The sequence below is a fragment of the Artemia franciscana genome, chromosome 19 (genome assembly GCF_032884065.1).
Source record: "Artemia franciscana chromosome 19, ASM3288406v1, whole genome shotgun sequence".
Lineage (NCBI taxonomy): Eukaryota > Metazoa > Arthropoda > Branchiopoda > Anostraca > Artemiidae > Artemia > Artemia franciscana.
In genome coordinates this window covers 23,326,740-23,343,509 of record NC_088881.1, presented here as the reverse complement: position 1 = coordinate 23,343,509, position 16,770 = coordinate 23,326,740, and the positions used below count along the sequence as shown (strand labels likewise).

The 16,770-nt window shown below is 38.1% G+C and overlaps 1 protein-coding gene across 4 annotated transcripts in view; it reads left to right on the top strand.

The window, feature by feature from the left end:
• The window catches only part of LOC136039445 (diacylglycerol lipase-beta-like), a 121,850-nt gene that overhangs the window by 1,605 nt on the left and 103,475 nt on the right, over positions 1–16,770 (top strand). For 3 of the 4 annotated variants that reach the window (XM_065723200.1, XM_065723199.1, XM_065723202.1), the window contains exon 2: positions 9,272–9,433. In XM_065723200.1, the coding sequence (XP_065579272.1) occupies positions 9,339–9,433 (95 nt within the window). In that variant the 5' untranslated portion in view covers positions 9,272–9,338. Of the gene's footprint in view, positions 1–2,293; positions 2,477–9,271; positions 9,434–16,770 lie in introns of those variants that run through there. The other variant, XM_065723201.1, reaches the window with a different exon arrangement.

Below are 16,770 nucleotides of genomic sequence, written 5' to 3'. Positions count from 1 at the left end.
TTCTGAGATGGTAAGAAATCAATTAACTAGAATTTCACTGCTAATTTTTAGCCTCTTTATTTATTAATACCAAATACAGTAAGCTTTCAAGCTTGTTGCACTAAACTTAAAAAAAAGAAATTATGACAATACTGACAACATAATACATTCAAATCTATGAAAAATAACAAGTACAACAAGCACTGACAAATAATACTATAAATGATTTACTGTGAAAATGTGCTTCTGCTAATTTTGTTTTTAAACTTCTTATATCATCTGTTAGAAATGTTTCAGGTGGAAGGTCATTCCATGGCTTCCACACCCTGCTGTAAAATGAATCTTGGCCTATTTTCCTTTTTGAAAGTGAGGGGTACAATTTGTGTGGGTGATAACAGGTCCTGTTAGTGTCATTAAATGTGGAGAACTGTGATTTACTTACATTATCAATGCCTTAAATTATACAGAATGTGTTAATAATGTTTGCCCTATCCCCTCAGAATTGAAGACTTGGCAATCTTAGCCTGTGCAGTCTATTTTCATATGGCAAATGTTTCGAATATGGTACAAGCTTAGATTCTCTTTGCTGTATTTTTTCAACCTTTGCTCTGTCTTTTCTATTCAATGGATACTATACTGACAAATTGTATTGAAGTATAGGTCAAACTGTTGATTTATAAATGGTAATGAGTGAATAGAGATTAAACTTATTGAAATTGCATCTGAGACATAATAGATTATAGTTTGCCTTACAAGTTACTTCAGAGACATGCTTGTCAAACTTAAGACTAGAATCAGAATGAACACAAAGGCCATGGACATTTTCAGCTGGTAAAATTGAATGTCAAGCATGATGGTAATGATAACTTTGATCTACTTTGTGAAAGTAATGGACAACCCTACACTTATTTTCATTGACAAACTTGGGAGTTGACAGTACACCAATTGTGCACTGCATCCAAGTCTTTTTGAAGCAATGAAGCTTCATCTGAATTTGTCAAGGAGCAGTAAAGCTTTACATCATCTGGAAACATTTTAACTGTGGAATGGTGGACAACAAAAGGCAAATCATTGATGAAAAGGCAGAAAAGTACCAGACTATGGAAACTACCTTGTTGAACACCACTTAAAACCATCTCAGCAGAGGACAAAGCATCACCTACAATCACTTCCTGCTTCCTGCCTGTTATATAATCACCATTCTAATTCAATGTTCTGGCACCAAGGTGATATACCTCACACTTTTGAAGTAAAAGCAGAGTGGAAATTTTATCAAACACCTTAGAAAAATCTATATAGATACAATCAAACATAAGACCTTCATCTGCCATTCTATGGAAGTCAGTAACTACTTCCAAAAGATGTGTATTACATGAACATTTTTTATGGAAACTGTGTTGAGATAGATACCAAAGAAGATTTGATCCAATATAATTTTGTATTCTCTTGACAATTAGAGTCAAACTAATGAGAAGAAAACATTTCTTACTTTGTAATATGCAGAATAATTGTAGCTAACTTTTGACAATAGCCTACAATTAAACATCATTGGAGACTATCACTGGAGATTCTCTGTGTCTGAATTTTAATCTGAATCTGTTCCTTGGGAGGCTTTAGCCTCAACACCTCCCCAAGTTAGGCTTGAGGCTCAATTGGTGCTCAAGAACCCCATCACTCCATGGGAGTTTTCACAGGAGTCCTGGAGCCATGATCAAGAATAGTTTGAACGTTTGGGCTCACACAGTGTTGTTTGATTTACCCAGGCATGTACATTATTTCAAGAGCAGACCCTTGGAAAATTATAAAAAAATTTGTTCAGTGAATGATATGGGTTTCTGAAATAGAAACTGTAATAACAAAGTTAAGCACCATTTAATTCCCTAAACAACACTCTTTCCCAATGTAATAGCTACTACCATAAAAGTATTTGTCCTCCTAATTTGAAAATGCAAAATGCATTTGAATGCTGAAACAGTAGAGGCTGTTACTGTTTCAGCAGTTAATGAATTCCAGTAGGACACAATTCTAGGATAAAGGCACCAATGATTTAACAGTGCACTTTGAACAATTTTCCTTCAAAACAGGATAACTCTGCTTAGCTGTGACTTAAACACCATCTCTTGAAGCTGTAATAATATTTTGAATATCCAAAATGTTGACACTGTATTCAATACACCCAGATAAGAAACGAATATTCAATTCAATTAGTTTCTTGTGTTCAACACAAAATGAGCTCCTGAATATTTATCTTTAGCTATTTAATGTTGAAACTGACATTTTTTTTCTTTTTTTACAAAAACTGTTGAATACACAGAAACTCTTTACCATATTGGAGAAGAAGTGGTTTGCTGCCTAGCTCTCTTCTTAACCTGTTTTACTGAGTGGCCCCTAGTCTTCTGCTGGGTACCTAGTTGGAGATAAGATGGTGGCATTTCACTGGTTAATAGCTTCTTGTTCATGATCATGTTTCCACTTTGTCTGCTGTAAAATAGTAAAGGTAGCTTAAGTTTTCTTAATCTTGCAGGATAGTCAAAACTTTTGCGCGAGAATCGCTCTTTCACTTAGCCATTTATTATTTTTATAATTTTTTAGAATATTCAGAAATACTTTTTCAATCAATTCATTTTTGGACGTCACTAAATTACAGAAATCAGCAGGTAGTTGTATAATTCCTGAAATTGAGTCTACTGGGAGCTTTCCGTTTCCAATTGCCAGCAATTGATTTGAGAATGTTTGACCAGAGTCATCGTTTTGCAATCGGACTCACATATTTGTAGTTAATTTTAATATTTTTACGTGTGCCCATAAATTAGAATTTTTCAGGCGAGCATTCATTTCGTCTGCAGAAGTTGATCTAGGTATTATAGGTAATATTTGCCTGAAATCTCCCGCAAGCAATATTAATGTGCTGCCAAAGGGTTTCAACTTCCCTCTCAAATCTTTAAAGCATTGATCCAGAGCCTCGAGCGATTTTTTGTGTGCCATTGTGCACTCATCCCAAATAATAAGTTTGCATTGTTGCAATACTTTACCCATCCCAGATGATTTGGAAATATTGCACATGGGAGTTTCTGTAGAATGCAAATTCAGAGGCAATTCCAAAGCGGAATGAGCAGTTCTTCCACCAGGCAGCAATGTTGCGGCTATTCCGGACGACGCAATTGCCAACGCTATATGATTTTTTGATCGAATTGATGCCAGAATCAGTTTTATCACAAACGTTTTACCAGTACCTCCTGGCGCATCCAAAAAGAAAATTTCTCCAACGTTGTTATCGACACAATGCATTATCGTATCATAAAGTCTTTTTGTTCTGACGTTAACTTGGAAATGTTATTTTGTACATACAACAATAGATCACTCGTACTGTAACTTTGTTCACGATCCAATTCTACCCATGTCAAAACAGCAGCGATACGGTTAGGTGAAGGCATTCCCAAATCCTGAAGAGGTTTGTTTGCCATACGTACGCACAAATCTTCTATAATAACTAAAGTGTAGTTATAAATTTCTTATATAAAATCAAAAGTCATATCTGACGTCTCTAATTGTTTTCGATGGAGTATATCTTCGGACATTTTTGACTTATATTTTTCCCATAACTCTGTAGGAGCTGATGGAGAGCAAGTTGTTAAAATGATGCCAAACAATGCATGAATTTGACTTGGGGTTGACGTTTCGCACGCGTCATTGATGCAGTTATCCCAGTGTTGGTCATTCTCCAATAAATTCAGAGCTTGGCATGCACTACGGTAAGTGTCATGTATAGTACCGTTTACAGTTCTCAAATACTCAAAGGATGTCGGACCGGGTACATTCACCAAAAGCAGGCGTAGAAAGAAGCATTCATGTTTATTGGGGTGAACGGTGTAGAGTCTTCCTATCGTGGTATCTTTGAAGATGGTAGGTTGGCCGTCGACTGACTTACCCTGTTTTCGACGTTCAAATACTTTATTTTTAGTATTCCATGCGTAATACGAAGGCACTTCAGTATACAGCAGTTTTTTTTTTGCAAAAGAATCATTTTTGCAAAGCGAAAAAAAAAGCTGTTAATTTTGTATCCGGTGGATTCAGGGCTCTTTGTTGCACGTTGGTTTCCGAGAAATAAACACGTTGACCATTCTGTAAATGTACCGCTAAGTGAACAACAGCTGGACTATGTTCATGTATCGGAAATGAAAGAATTCGCCAAACAGCTTCATTACTGCTTATGTATCTTCCAGCCTGATATTGTACGATTTCGTCGAAATCTTTGATTTCGGGCTGCAAGCCAAAAACTGCCATGTCACTGCCTTTGTTGACGTATTTACATATGTATTTGATTGCCTTTACGGAGTTACAGTATTCAACGTTTATGTGTGCATTAAATGTTTTTGATAATATTGGGGAATATGGAACAACCCACTGGTTATCTACTTTGATGGTGGTACCGTTACGCTTCTTTATTATTGCTGTTTTACCGCCATCTTCAGTAGATCTTCTTCTATATTGTGGGTAACCATCATTGCCAGTAATTGTGTTGGATACTAAAAGTCGAGGATATTGCTTTGTGCACCTTCCTTTGGCCATGCATGGTGAATTTTCGTTCAGTGCACCGCAAGGTCCATGTATCATATTTTTTACAATAATATTATGTAACCCCTTATCGACATTTTATCAGGTATTTCAGCAGAAATCACATCATCAATTTCGTTCGAAGTAATTTTTTTATGTAGCCAGATTAGTATATGTGCGTGTGGCAAACCTCGTTTTTGCCATTCCACTGAGTACATCCAGCATCGCACTGACCCAAACATTTCAATTTTACTATGTAGTTTATCAGTGATTTCAACTTTTGCCGGAAGACACGGGCCGTAATGTCATGCCTATGAACCGCCGATTGTCCTTGAAGTAAAAGCTGCAGTATCTCATCCCAAGATTGATTACATGTAAATGTAATAAATAAATCTGGACGACCATAAAGACGAACATACGCAATAGCATCTTGAGCATATTCATGCGTATGACGGGGACTGCCAGCATATGACGAAGGTAAAATTATTAATCTTCCAACGTTTGTGGTATTACCGTCATTTATAACTGCATCTCGCAAATGAATGTATTGTTCAGAGCAGAGCTTGGTCTGATTCAGGCGGATATATAGCAAACGTTCTGATTCAATTTTAGCATACATATCAATGACAAATTGGTGAAACAATTCTCGGCATTTTAAAATATAATTTTCTTCATCCTGCCGAATCATTAGTCTATAGGAATAATAATGCATTGCACTGCATTTCTTATTCATTTCTTTGTTAGTGGCTGGATTCATCAATTTAATATTAAAGTGATAGCCGTCGGCTCCATCCCAAAAAATGATAGGATATTGTAGGGCATCGTAGCATCGATGAGTTTCAGCAATTCTTAACAACTGAGCGTTTCGCTTATGAAGAATAATATCTCGAGGTAAAAACTGATCACCGACCATAACGATTGCCACTTCGTCGATAGTTGGAGCATTGTATCTACGCACATGTTGGCCAGGAGGCGTTTTGTCAGCAGAAATAACAATTTTATGCGTATCAGTAGGCATCAAATCGATGGCTGTTTTGAACAGACGCACTAAATTATTATTTTCATGGAAAAGATATTGCAATTGGGAAACGATTGTCCTTTCAACGTTGGGAGAAATTTCGCAACGTGCATTCAATTCAGAATTTCTATCACTGATGAAGTACAATTTTAAAAATTTATGATTCTCGCCTGAGAATGGTAGCTGGGACCTTGCTCTATGATAAATTTGCCCTTTTACTTTGAAAGTAGACATAAATTGATCTGGATTTTCGATTTGGGCTCCAAACGACGTCATTTGGAAACATGAGTTGTATTTTCTGATTTCTGACAAAAAACGCTTAGATTCTGACGTAGTTCCAGTAAGAAAAGTCTTCAATGTCTCTGGTGGTGCAGCCAATGACGTCACCGTCATAGCAAAAATGACGACAACTAACTTCATGACGTCAGTCGACACAGAAACATGACGTCACCTGATCCACAGACAGACAACTTATCAAAGCAAAAATGACGACAACTAATTTCATGACGTCAGTCAACACAGAAACATGACGTCACCTGATCCACAGACAGACAGACAACTTATTTTTATATATAATAAGTTGTTTGTCTATAAGTTGTTTTATATATAAATAAGTTGTTTGTCTGTGTGTCTGTCTTCTGACATCATGTTTATGTGTCGACTGACGTCATGTTTGTCGATGACGAAATTACAGACCGGGACATCGGGACACAAATGACGACCAGGACACCGGGACATCTATATATATAAAAATAAGTTGTTTATCTGTGTGTCTGTCTACTGACGTCATGTTTGTGTGTCGACCGACGTCATATTTGTCGACTGACGAAATTACAGACCGGGACATCGGGACACAAATGACAACCGGGACATAGGGAATATAAATGACGACCGGGACACTCACAGAGAAAGCGACCGGCACACAAGGAATGTTCGATTAGCAATCACCATCAACAAAGCACCGGGACACAAATGACGACCGGGGCACAGGGAATATAAATGACGACCAGGACACTCAAAGAGAAATTACAGACCGGAACACAAATGACGACCGGGACACAGAGAATATAAATGACGACCGCGACACTCAAAGAGAAACTACAGACTGGGACACCGGGACACAAATGACGACCGGTACACAGGGAATATAAATAACGACCAGGACACAGGGACACAACTACAACGGGGATGCCGGTGGGCACAGGGAGATATATAAATGACGACCAGGACACAGGGAATGTTCGATTAGCAATCACCATCAACAAAGCTCAAGGGCAATCATTAGAATAATGAGGTATAGATCTGAATACAGATTGTTTTTCCCATGGACAATTATATGTTGCATGTTCAAGAGTCGGTAAACCTGACAATCTTTTTATATGCACCGACAATGGGACAGCCAAGGATGTTGTATATTCGCAATGTTGTATATATATGTATATATATATATATATATATATATATATATATATATATATATATATATATATATATATATATATATACAACATTCTTGGCTTTCCCATTGTCTGTGCATATACAAAGCCTTATGTACTAATAATGACGTCATATGCAAACGCTCTTTTTACAAACAAACAAACATGCATCCACACAACTTGTTTTTATATAGATAGATAGATAGATAGATACAATACAAATTAACTGCGTAAAACTTGCGAATATACAACATTCTTTGCTGTCCAATTGTCGCTGCATATAAATAGATTGTCAGGTTTACCGACCCTCGAACATGCAACATACAATTGTCCATGGGAAAAACAATCAGCATTAAGATCTATACCACATTGGGACACATACCACCAGGACACAGGGAATGTTCGATTAGCAATCACCATCAACAAAGCTCAAGGGCAATCATTAGAATAATGAGGTATAGATCTGAATACAGATTGTTTTTCCCATGGACAATTATATGTTGCATGTTCAAGAGTCGGTAAACCTGACAATCTTTTTATATGCACCGACAATGGGACAGCCAAGAATGTTGTATATTCGCAATGTTGTATATATATGTATATATATATATATATATATATATATATATATATATATATATATATATATATATATATATATATATATATACAACATTCTTGGCTTTCCCATTGTCTGTGCATATACAAAGCCTTATGTACTAATAATGACGTCATATGCAAACGCTCTTTTTACAAACAAACAAACATGCATCCACACAACTTGTTTTTATATAGATAGATAGATAGATAGATACAATACAAATTAACTGCGTAAAACTTGCGAATATACAACATTCTTTGCTGTCCAATTGTCGCTGCATATAAATAGATTGTCAGGTTTACCGACCCTCGAACATGCAACGTACAATTGTCCATGGGAAAAACAATCAGCATTAAGATCTATACCACATTTTTCTAATGATTGACCTTGAGCTTTGTTAATGGTGATTGCAAATGCTAATCGAATTGGGAATTGCAATCTTTTAAATTGAAAAGGCAGATCCGTTGGAATCATGGGAATGTTCCCTGTGTCCCGGTCGTCATTTGTGTCCCGGTGTCCCAGTTTGTAATTTCTCTTTGAGTGTCCCGGTCGTCATTTATATTCCCTGTGTCCCGGTGTCCCGGTCGTCATTTGTGTCCCGGTCTGTAATTTCTATTCGAACAATCCCTGTGTCCTGATCGTCATTTATGTATCCCCCCTGTGCCCCCGGTGTCCCCGTTGTAGTTGTGTCCCTGTGTCCCGGTCGTCATTTATATTCCCTGTGTCCCGGTTGTGATTTGTGTCCAGGTGTCCCAGTCTGTAATTTCTCTTTGAGGTTCCCGGTCGTCATTTATATTCCCTGTGTCCCCGTCGTCATTTGTGTCCTGGTATGTAATTTCATCAGTTGAAAAACATGACGTCAGTCGACAAACAACTTCATGACGCATACAGCTCAATCTTTATAATGACGTCAGTCGACAAACATGACGTCAGTCGACACACAAACATGACGTTACTCGACACACACACAGACAACTTATTTTTATATATATAGATGTGAGAGGGCTATATTCAAGAATGCTTTTATTTATACAGAAGGAGGTTAAAAAGGTCTTGATTGTTTCTCTCCAATAGACAAATACACATGTGGTACCAAAAGCATTTAAAGAGAAGTTTAATTAAGTCAAGAATTTGTTCGTGTCCTGAAGTAAGTTTCAAAGCTCTTGCTGAAGAAATCATATTAAAACGTTGGCTACAATAAATAAAGTGAGAATTCAATAAAATGCTTATTTTAAGGTTTTAAAATTATTTTTGCATTTCAATCAATCAATTTATTAATACTAAAAGAAAAAACTATTACAAAACGAAAGTTTGTGTCTAAGAAACCTCTCAGTTTTCAAAGTGGTAATTCTAGAGTTAAAGAATCCCAGTATATCATCTGATAGCGATCTGTACAGTGAAGTAAGATTAAACAAACTAGAAGGTTTTGGATACAATTCAATACAATTCAAAGTAAAATCTTTTTTTTTAATTAAACAACATTCAGCAAACATGCCAAAAATAAAAGTAAATGCCACATTACTGAGTATTTTTCAAAATCTAGAAGGACCATGGACCCTTGGCCCCCCATATTTTTGCCAATGCTTATGCTATATATTCAGAAATTTAATCCGTTTTTTCATAGAAAAAGCTCTCATTAGTTCTTATCATTTTACCGATGTATAGATAGACCAAATCTTTTAGGGTAATGAAGGATTTATTTATCACTGCTTCTGAAAACTGTTTGTGAAGTTCAAATCTTGGTAAAAAGATGCCTGCCTTGAGGTTGTTTGGCCATCGATGGCATGTAGCATCAGATGATTTCATAGTTCCTGCAGTGACAGAATCTACTATTCGAATACCGTGGTAAAGTATTTTTTTTGCTCGTGAGTTTAATTCACTTCGTACATACAAGAGGGCTTGGCATTGCAATATGCAATGCCAAGGATACGTAATTTTGGTTATGATTTTTTAATCGTTTGGAAAGGGACAATGAAAGAAAACAAATTTCAACGTAACTTAAAGTACTAGTTCATCAAGGGTAAGAAAGAAAAAAAATAATTAAAGAAATTGAGAAGGAAAATAGTCAAGATAGTGAAAATGAGCAAGTGAGTGAAATTAGTTTAATACTTTTATGAAAACGCTTAATGATGGCGTCTGTTGTGCAAGTTTGCGGTTTTAGGGATTTTTATGGCACTTGATATTTACCAAGTGACATAGCGATCGCAATCTCTTTCTGTCTGTCTGTCTGTCCCGGTTTTGCTAGTTTTGGCACTTCCAGATAATCTAGGACGATGAAATTTGGCAGGCGCATCAGGGATCAGACCAGATTAAATTAGAAATTAATTTGAAAAATTAGAAAAATGAGGTATTTTTAACTTGCAAACGAGCGATTGGATCTTGGTGAAATTTTATATTTATAAGGACCTCGTAAGTCAGACCTCTTATTTAAATCCCGACTGGATCCAGTGTCATAAGGGGTGTTAGGGGGGTACTGGAAATCTTGGAAAGCGCGAGTGGAGATATCGGGATGAAACTTGGTGGGAAGAAAAAGCACAAGTCCTAGATATGTTATTGACATAACAGGAACGGATCTGCTCTCTTTGGGGGAGTTGGGGGGGGGCTAATTTGGTACTTCGAAAAAATTAGAAAAAATGAGGTATTTTGAACCTATGAACTGTTGATTGGATCCTAATGAATTTTTATTTTTGGAGGGACTACGTGTCTCAGAGCTCTTATTTCAAATCCTTACCGGAACCGGTGACGTGGGGGGGGATTTGGAGGAAGAAACCGGAAATTTTGGAAAACGCTTAGAGTGGAGAGATCGTGATGATACTTGCTGGGATAAATAAGCAAAAATCCTAGATAAGTGATTGAAATAACCATATCAGATTTTCTCTCTTTGGAGAGTTTGGGGGAGGGATAATTCTGAAAAATTGGAAAAAATGAGGTATTTTTAACTTACGAACGAGTGATCAGATCTTACTGAAATGTGATATTTAGAAGAATCTTGTGCTTCAGAGCTCTTATTTTAAATCACGACCAGATCTGGTGACATTAGGGGATTTTTTGGGGGAATCCCGAAATCTTGGACAACTCAATAATTGAGGTATCTTTATCTTACGAATAGGTGATCGGATCTTAATGAAACTTGATATATAGAGAGATCTTATGTCTCAGATACTCCATTTCCAATTCGAATCGGATCCGGGCACATAGGGGGGAGTGGAGGGGGAAACAGAATTCTTGGAAACCGGAAATCTTCGAAAACGCTTAGTTTGGAGAGATTGGAATGAAACTTGATGGGAAGAAATAACACAAGCTCTAGATACGTTATTGACATAACTTGACCGGATCCACTCTCTTTGGGGAAATTGGGAGGGATTTCCAGTGCTTTGTTGAGTTTAGTGCTTCTGGATTTGCTAGGACGATGAAAATTGGTAGTGTCTCATGGACCTGCTTAAATTGAGATGATAACAGTCGTTTCCCCGATTCGACCATCTAGGGGGCTCGAGGAAGAGGAAAAATTGAAAAAAATGAGATATTTTTTATTTACGAATGGGTGATCGGATCTTAATTAAATTTGATATTTAGAAGGACCTCGTGTTTCAGAGCTCTTATTTTAAAATCTCGACCGTATCCGGTGATATTTGGGAAGTTGGAGGGGAAAACAGGAAATCTTGGAAAACATTAAGAGTGGAGAGATCGGGATGAAACTTGGTGGGAAGAATAAGCACAAGTCCTAGATACGTGATCGACATAACCAGACTGAATCTGCTCTGTTTGGAAGAGTTGGGGGGGGGGGGTGTTAATTCGGAAAAATGAGAAAAATGAGGTAATTTTAACTTACGAACGGGTGACCGGATCTTAATGAAATTGTATATTTAGAAGGAAGCCATGTCTCAGTGCTCTTATTTTAAATCATAACCAGATCTGGTTACATTGGAGGGAGTTGGAGGGGGAAACAAGAAATCTTGGGAAACGCTTATAGTGGAGAGATCGGGATGAAACTTGGTGGGTAGAATAAAGAAATACCGTAAATACGTGATTGATGTAACCCGACTGGATCCGCTCTCTTTGGTGGAGTTAGGGGGGGGGTTCCAGTGATTTAAAGAATTCGGTAATTTTGGATTTTGGTGTCAGGGACCTGCACGAATTGACTTTCCCCCATTCGACCATCCGGGGGCTGAAGGGAGAGGAAAAATTAGAAAAAATTCGGTATTTTTAACTTACGAATGGTTGATCGGATCTTAACGAAATTTCATATTTCGAAGGACCTCGTGTCTCCGCCCTGATGCTCAATGGTAGCTCATTCCATACAGATGGACCCAGGTGTTTCATTGAAAATGAAGACGTGGTACTATGACGGAAATCAACTATGTTATCAAGGTGGCACACTCGTGCCTCTTTAAAGAGGCGAACCACGACAATGTTAAGCGATCTTCGGTTCCAGTGGTCGCAGAGGGATGGGGAGGGATGCGTTTCGTAGCCCGAGCTCCAACTAAGAAACCTGCCAAATTTCATCCCCCTCCGACTTTTCCTTCATGGGGAAAATCTGGCCGAAAGTTTCGACCACCCAACCCCAGTCCCCCTTTAACGTTGTCCGATCGGGCTGAAATTCACAAGTTAAGGTCCCCTAGAGCCCAGGAGCTTATCCGCGTAATTTCAGCTCGATCCGATAACTCCTTCCCTGTTTTCCAGAAACCACGCATAGCCACTTATTGTTCATGTTCTCCTTTTTTTTTCTCGACGCCTACAGGTCACAGCCGACATCGGATCTGGGTGTACGAAGACTCATTCGACGCGGAATTCTCCGAGTAAGTGCCCTTGAAAGTTTCGGAGGAAAATCTTAACCCCCCGATTTTCTAGCTTAGAAAAACCCATTTCCCCATTGAAGGTAAAATTTTCTCTTGTAATAACATCACTTGTTTGAAAAATTCTTACACTAACAGCGGCTTGGCGTAGCGAAAGCGTGCTGGGCCCATAACCCAGAGGTCGGTGGATCGAAACCGTTAGCTGCTAACTTTTTAAAATTTGTAAAATTAGGTAATTTTGTCAGTTTGAATTTATTGATACAGAAAGGGAGAAAATAAACATGGAAACATGTGATCAGAATTACATACTGGAATGTTCACAAGAATTTATACTGAAGCGGGGGTAAGGCTTGATGGAAGCAAGTTAAAAGAACCATTTAAATTGATTTCCTAATTGAAGCCGTTGGTGAAATTTTCTATTGTAATAACTTGTTTGATAACAAGCATAACAGCAGCTTGGCGCAGCGGAAGCACGCTGGGCCCATAAACCGCAGGCGGGTGGTTAAAAACCACTAGCTGCTAAATTTTTGATTAAGCTGCTAAACTATTAAAATTATCAAAATTAGATAATTTTGTCAGTTTGAATTTATTGATACAGAAAGCGAGAAAATAAACATGGAAAATTATTATTAAATTACATCCATTATGGATTGTAGAAAAACGTACAGAAATAATATGGAAAAAACTTCGTTTTCTTAAAGAGTTAAAGAGGCTGCGTCCCAAAGTCGAACCTTAAAACGTACAGGAATTAGGAGAGGCCTGGTAATCTTTTATCTGATCCATATTAAAGAGCTTCAGGGACCTAAAACAAGCAGATGTGTCATGTACATCCTGGACATACCTGCCGATTGTTCTAATTTATTTGTAGATCTTGCATTCTACTTTAGTTGCATAAGAAGTTACTGCTCCATAGGAGGCAACCGTAGAAGATATGTGGATAAACCAATGAATAATATATAGTTTGAAGCATTCTTTGAGGGAAAAAGTGCTGAAGACGTCAAAGTGTGCTTACCCCACGAGTAAGTTTTGATGAAATTCCATCAAAGTTTTGAAATTTTCGTGCCAGATGGCAATCAAGATAAAAACCAAGGTAGCGGAGGTGATCTAATTGCTGAACTGGATTACCACGTAAAGTTACTTCGCCAGACACATCCAGGGGTGTACCAACTCTAAATAACGCCATTGAAATTATCTTTACACAATTATCAGTCTTCAACTAGCTTTCATTCAGTGTGGACGAACAAAAAATAACATTTTTCTGGATATTACCTTGCTTTTGAAGCGTGAACATAAGCTAAATTAGACGGATTATTTTTTCAAGTTACAAGGATAAACTATTATGAAAGTGTAAAGATTGAATCTCATTATCTACGTCACTCGTACAAATACTGATCTACCTGTGTTTGCTGAGAAATTGTGCAAAAAAGATTGGATTTGTTTGTTTTGCTAATTAATGGATTATCTGACGTTGAGTCTGGAACTGTGTGTGAACTGGATTCATTTCATGGGATGCAGCCTAATAGACTAGTACATAACGCTATATTAAATTTTGTCGTGCGGGCGAAATCAAAAGGTAATGCAAATGCCGATATTATCAAAACTGGTTGCGATTTTTTCGCCGACGATTTGGTGAGCGAAGCGAAGAAAACAATTTGGTCTGTGGCGAATTATGCTACTCGACCAAGTGAAAGGCTGAAAGTTGCTGATACATTTGCAGACATTTTGAAAGTTTTAGACTACTGTGATAAGAATTCAGTGGAACTGCCGAAGTTTGTTATATACGAACCGGACGAAGTCCCCACAATTCCTGGCGAGGCAAGCGCTACGTTAACCCGCAAGGTAAATGATTTATGTCTAGAATTTAAGAATTTTGTGTCTATGGCTAAAGCACAGAGCCTATGTTGCCCTTCAGCGAGTAGTGTCCCAGGCCCCGCCAATCCTGTAACAGTCAATCCCCAGACATCCTATGCCGTTGTTCTTAAAATGCCAAAGTCTCTTGATAATCCCATTGCTCGCAAGCAGTTTTTGGATACCATCTGCCCCAACTCAGCCGAAATAAGTGAGCTAAAAAAGGTGAGACAGGACTGGAAATTATTCGTCAAGTCCAAATCTTCTGCTGAAAAGATCGTTGAGAAAATGAAAGTTAGTAAGCCTGAGGTCTCTGCCATGCTCAAAGAGAAAATGTTTATTGCTGTTTTGAAAAAGGTTCCACCTAGTATGACCCAGACTGATATAGAATCCCTTGTTCCATGTGCATTAAAAGCAATAGAAATCGGTAGCTTTGAGCGCTCCAAAGTGTTCAAGCTGTATTTCGGGACCAGTAAGGATCTCGAAGACTTTCTTGCAGTCTCAGTCCGAATCGGTTATGAGAAGCTGCCTGCTGAAGAATTCAAATTTCTCCCAAAAAGATGTTATTCGTGCCATAGAGTTGGTCACTTAGCGACTAATTGCGTATTGACGCCTATATGTGGTCGTTGTGGTGCTTCTAATCACACATCCACGAAGGATAATTTGTGCACTAAAGATATGTACTGCATTATATGCAAAAAGAAAGGCCATACATGCTATAACATAAGATGTCCGGCTAATAAAGCGATAATCAATATGAATTCCCTACCAAAATGAATCTAGAACCCGCTTGTGCTAAGCATGCAGTTGCAACGTGGAATTTAAATGGAAATATCCTTAACCGGTCTATTTTTATCGAGGACCTTCTTTCAAGATATGATATTGTGTGTTTGCAGGAACATTTTGCAACCTCTCTCAGCCTTCCGTTAATGAACCTGTCACCAAACCATCAAGTTTTTACAGTTGCAGCCAAACGCTCTCGCACTCATGGCCGGCCATCTGGTGGCCTTGCGACTTACGTTAGATCCTCTCTATCAACTTCTATGTTTGACTCGGCATTAGACTTTCTCGCTATCAAAATGCATGATATTGTTATAGTGAATGTTTACCTCCCTACGGACTATCGTGATGATCGATCAGATAGACAGTTTGCCATAAGTATTGCAAGGGTATCCAAATGTATTGATAAAATAAAAAAGCATGGACTTTCGTGTCTGATAACAGGTGACTTTAACTGTGATCTTGAAAACCCGAGCGGCAACAACAGTTCAAGTTCTAATCGTGCTAATATGTTACTCGGTATGTTAGGTGATGAATTTATACTCACGTCTAAGAATAAGAATTTTTCATATATTCATAATTCGGGAAGTATGTCAAACCTAGATCATGTTATGCACACTCAATCACTTACACCGAGTGAGGTTCTTGTTTCTGATTCAAATTTTACATCTGACCATTTTCCATTGTTTTTCAATATTGATTTAAATAGTAGTGTTCCGACTCCTCCTGGAAGGCTCCAGAAGCGTCCTTATTTTGTTTGTGATTGGAAACGTGCGTCTATGAGTTCATTTCAGTCGACTTGTGATGAACTTGTTTCAAAAATCCGCGTTCCTTTTGATCTGCTGATGGTTAGTTCTAAGAACCATCCGGTGGAATCACGAATTCGGTTGAATATTTATTGTGGTGAGCTTGTGCACGCATTACGTCTCGCTGAACAGTCAGCTGTACCATTTAGACGGGTGTGGCCTGGTACCGAAGTACCAGGCTGGTCTGCAAATGTTAATCTTCAAAACGCGTGTAGTTCGGCAAAATTCTGGCTTTCGGTTTGGCGTGAGGCTGGATGTCCTCGAGACGGGTGGGTGAATAAGCTTCGAATTCATAGTAAACGTAAATTCGCGAAAGAACTTTCACTACACCGTAGTGCAATTATTCGTTCTTCATCTCAGGCTATCTTTACCCACCCAAATAAACTTTGGTCTTCATTGTTTAAAGAAAGATCTCATGTAACAATGACCTTAATATCTCGAGATAATTGGGTTCAGCATTATAGAAATGAATTTTTGGCTCCTGATATCAAGCTACAAAAAAGCTTTGGTGTGAAACTGGATGATTTCTTCTCACGAAAGCGAGAAGAAAACAGTCCGGGTGTTAAAATTACGAGGTGTTCTATCCGTTCTGCTATTAGAAAACTAAAAAAAAAGAAATCGCGCGGCTGTGATGGTATATCAATTCAGCACCTGCTGTTTTGCAGCGAGCTGTTCCTTGAGCACCTTGCCCTGCTTTTTCAAATAATTTTTAACCTGGGTATAGTGCCTGATTCTTTTTCAATAGGAATATTAACACCTGTGCCTAAAAAGGGAAAGCCACTTAGCCAGTGCTCGTCTTTCCGACCTATAACTGTGGCTACAGTTTTTTGTAAGTTATTTGAGGCACTTATTGTCGATGAACTGCGGTCGAAATGCACAGTCCCAGACCATCAATTTGGTTTTCAGCCTAGTCTTGGTAGTGGTCACGCTCTTTCTGCTCTTGTTTCGGCTTTGA